Genomic DNA, 4,090 nt, shown 5'->3' with positions numbered 1-4,090 from the left:
CGCCTAGGTTGACTTTGCTTTTCATCCTTTCAAGGATGATTAAACAAGTACTAGTTGCATACTGGGGTTGATCTAATCGACTGGCCCCCTCCCCCAAAATTTCAGGCCTTGTGCCTTGGGTAGAAAGGATTATTATTATTATTATTATTGTTGTTATTATTATTATTATTATTATTATTATTATTAAATAGGAACACTCCGTTGGTTTCGACGATGTGGGTCCCAGTTGATACGATCAACGGAACAGCCAAGATCTATTTATGTTTAACAACTGAATGAATTTAATAAAAGCATCTAAATATTAAACATCATGAAAATTGTTCAAGCTGAAATCCCTGAGCGACACATTTTTCCAGTCAAGTCAATACAAAATTACAAATAGCATTTATGGAATTTTGATTTACCGTTGGGTGACTTTTGGCCAACCCTATATATATATTTGTATATATATATGCATTATAAACTCATTTCTTTGTGTCATTGTTTCTACAGAAGACCCAATGTATGGATCAACAATAAAGTTATTGAAGAAATTGCTTTCCTCTGTGATGGAGATGGCCGTGTTGCTCTCAACTGCCTCCAGATGGCAGTACAAAGTCAAATACAAAAGAACGAAGTTGACACCACCGAGTATTCTCCAACCATCATCGATGTTGACTGTGTGAAGGAAAGCCTTGAACGATCTTGTATTCTCTACGATAAAAAGGGTTAGGAAATTGCAATTGTCCTTATTGTATGTCTATTGATTTTAATGAAATATCATCCGGTCAAGTAACTTACCCAAACCATCGAAACTCTTTCACACCAGATGTCCTCACAGAGCATACCATGACTACAGATTACAGCAGTAGTTTATTTACTGAACTGGTTGGCCTTGGCTATTCACAGTTTGTTTGTTTGTTTATCTACTCTGTATCTAGGGATATTCACCATTGTTTGAATGAATTTGAGCGAGATCGTTACCAGTGCCACTGGACTGGCTCCTGTGCAGGTGGCATGTAAAATACACCATTTTGAGTGTGGCCGTCGCCAATACCCGCCTGACTGGCCCTCGTGCCGGTGGCATGTAAAAGCACCCACTACACTCTCAGAGTGGTTGGCATAAAGAAGGGCATCCAGCTGTAGAAACTCTGCCAAATCAGATTGGAGCCTGGTGTAGCCTGACTGGCTCCCGTGCCAGTGGCATGTAAAAAGCACCCACTACACTCTCTGAGTGGTTGGCATAAAGAAGGGCATCCAGCTGTAGAAACTCTGCCAAATCAGATTGGAGCCTGGTGTAGCCTGACTGGCTCCCGTGCCAGTGGCATGTAAAAAGCACCCACTACACTCTCGGAGTGGTTGGTATCAGGAAGGGCATCCAGCTGTAGAAACCTTGTCAGAACAGATTGGAGCCTGGTGCAGCCTCCATGACTTGCCAGTCCTCAGTCAAACTGTCCAACCCATGCCAGCATGGAAAGCAGACGTTAAACGACGATGATGATGATGATATTTATTTTACCATTTTTGTTTATTTCTTTTTCTCGTTTGCCTTTCTCAGGTGAAGAACATTACAACTGTGCATCGGCATTGCAAAAATCCATCCGTGGATCTGACCCAGATGCTGCGCTATACTGGATGGCACGGATGCTCGAAGGAGGTGAGGATCCACTCTTCATTGCACGTCGATTGGTGCGAACTGCTTCAGAAGACATAGGTAAGCATTTGCATGTTTCCGTCTTTCTTGTTCCTTTGTTTTATGTCTGTTCTCCATGTCAGCGTGAGTTAGGTGAATACATGTTACTCTTTACTCTTTTAATTGTTTCAGTCATTTGACTGTGGCCATGTTGGAGCACCGCCTTTTTAGTCGAGCAAATCGACCCCAGGACTTATTCTTTGGATGCCTAGTACTGAGGGCTGCACCAGGTCCAGTCTGATTTGGTATGGTTTCTACAGCTGGATGCCCTTCCTGATGCCAACCGGTTTATAAAGTATACTGAGTGCCTTTTTATGTGGTGCTAGCACAGATTTTTTTGCTATGTGGCACTTGCACAGGTGCTTTTTACATGACCCTGACAGGTGTGCCTTTCACATGGTGCCATCACCTGTTTCTAACATGGTACCAGCTCAGCTGCTCTCTACGTGGCACTGGTACATATGCTTTTTATCTGTGGAAACTGTGGAAACTGTGCACTGTATGTGGGACTGGCACATGTGTTCTCTACAGGGCACTGGCATGGGTGATTTTTTACGTGATACTGGCACAAGTGCCATCTACATGGCACTCGAACAGGTGCCGTTAACATGGAACCAGCATGAGTGGTTTTTATATGGCACCAGTACAGGGCCTTTCTTCGTTGATGAGGGTATGACAGAGAGCTTGCGCAAAAGGAGAGGATTTCAGCATCACGCACACACTTGCCCTTTTATTCTAACATCTCCATCACTTTCCTCTCATTCTTTCTTTCTATATAATCCAGGATTAGCTGATCCTCTTGCTTTGACCCAAGCCGTCGCTGCATTTCAAGCAACCAACTTCATTGGAAAGCCAGAGTGTGATGTAAGTATTAATTTCAAATTCTGGCACACAGCCAGCTGTCTTACAGCTGTTTCAGCCTAGTGGTGACATGCCTCATTCTATCTATATAACAACAGTAAACTGGAGTAATTGATAGATGAAGTGGATGAGAACAGAGGTACATGTATGGTTCTCTAGGCCTCTTCAGGAAAAATAAATATACTTTGGTTGTGAGTTATGAAATGACTTATTTGAGGACTATGTTTAGGAATTTTCAAATGTAAACAAACTACTTTGTAGGACGCAGAGTTCATGTAATTAGAAATTTATCGTTTAAAATTTAGCAAATATTGAACACATGTATATATATATATATATATATATATATATATATATATATATATATGTATATATATATATACTCTCTTTACTCTTTTACTTGTTTCAGTCATTTGACTGTGGCCATGCTGGAGCACCGCCTTTAGTCGAGTAAATCGACCCCAGCACTTATTCTTTGGAAGCCTAGTACTTATTCTATCGGTCTCTTTTGCCGAACCGCTAAGTAATGGGAACTCAAACACACCAACATCAGTTGTCAAGTGATGTTGGGGGGGACAAACACAGATACACAACATATACACACATACATATATATATATATACATATATACGACAGGCTTCTTTCAGTTTCCGTTTACCAAATCCACTCACAAGGCTTTGGTCGGCCCAAGGCTATAGTAGAAGACACTCACCCAAGGTGCCAGTCGTCGAATTTGGTTCGATTTCACTTGCCTCAACAGGTCTTCGCAAGCGGAGTTTAGTGTCCAATGAAGTACATTAAATGATATTTATATCACAGTGAGCAGATTGCTTTCTTTGTTGATCCTACATACATTTCAGCTGTAAACTATATTCATATATATATATATATATTATCTTTATCTTATAATATTTACTTTGTATTATATTATATTCATTTATTGTGCTTTTAATTATTAATTTTTCTATATGTGACAGTGGATTTTCATTGATGAGTTCATGAACCTTGGTTCTTTTCCCTAAACTATATATTTATATATATATATGTATATATATCTCTTAAAGGTCATCTTGGCACAGTGTGCAGTGTATTTAGCCCGTGCACCGAAATCCGTTGAAGTGTATTCTGCATACACGAAAGCAAAACAATGCATTCTTGAACACAGGGGCCCGCTGCCGTCAGTACCTCTCCACTTGAGGAATGCAACAACTGGCCTCATGAAATCTCTTGGTGAGTCGACACATTTTTACCAGTCATTGTCATCATCATCGTCGTCGTCGTCGTCATCATCATCATCAGCACCATCATCATGATTGTCATTATCCTCATCATCACCATCATCATCTGCATCAGCATCATCATCATCATCATCATCATCATTATCCTCTTCATCATCATCATCATTTAATGTCTATTTTCCATGCTGGCATGGGTTGGTATGGTTTGATAGGAGCTGGCCAGCCAGGGAGTTGTCCAGACTCCAACTGTCTGTTGTAGCACGGTTTCTATGGGCATCCAGCTGTAGAAACTCTGCCAGATCAGATTGGAGCCTGGTG

General features: G+C 40.8%; 1 protein-coding gene across 1 annotated transcript; it reads left to right on the top strand.

The window, feature by feature from the left end:
• Positions 1 to 466: 466 nt before the first annotated feature.
• LOC106872724 (ATPase WRNIP1) lies at positions 467 to 3,865 on the top strand. The gene is made up of 4 exons (XM_014919806.2): positions 467 to 707; positions 1,538 to 1,693; positions 2,457 to 2,536; positions 3,599 to 3,865. The coding sequence occupies exons 1-4, from the start codon at positions 584 to 586 to the stop codon at positions 3,845 to 3,847; spliced, it is 609 nt and encodes a 202-aa protein (XP_014775292.2). The 5' UTR covers positions 467 to 583; the 3' UTR covers positions 3,848 to 3,865.
• Positions 3,866 to 4,090: the final 225 nt, after the last annotated feature.

The sequence above is a fragment of the Octopus bimaculoides genome, chromosome 22, assembly GCF_001194135.2.
Source record: "Octopus bimaculoides isolate UCB-OBI-ISO-001 chromosome 22, ASM119413v2, whole genome shotgun sequence".
Classification (NCBI taxonomy): domain Eukaryota; kingdom Metazoa; phylum Mollusca; class Cephalopoda; order Octopoda; family Octopodidae; genus Octopus; species Octopus bimaculoides.
Note: the sequence above shows the minus strand (reverse complement) of the source record. Positions and strands in the feature narration are given on the sequence as shown.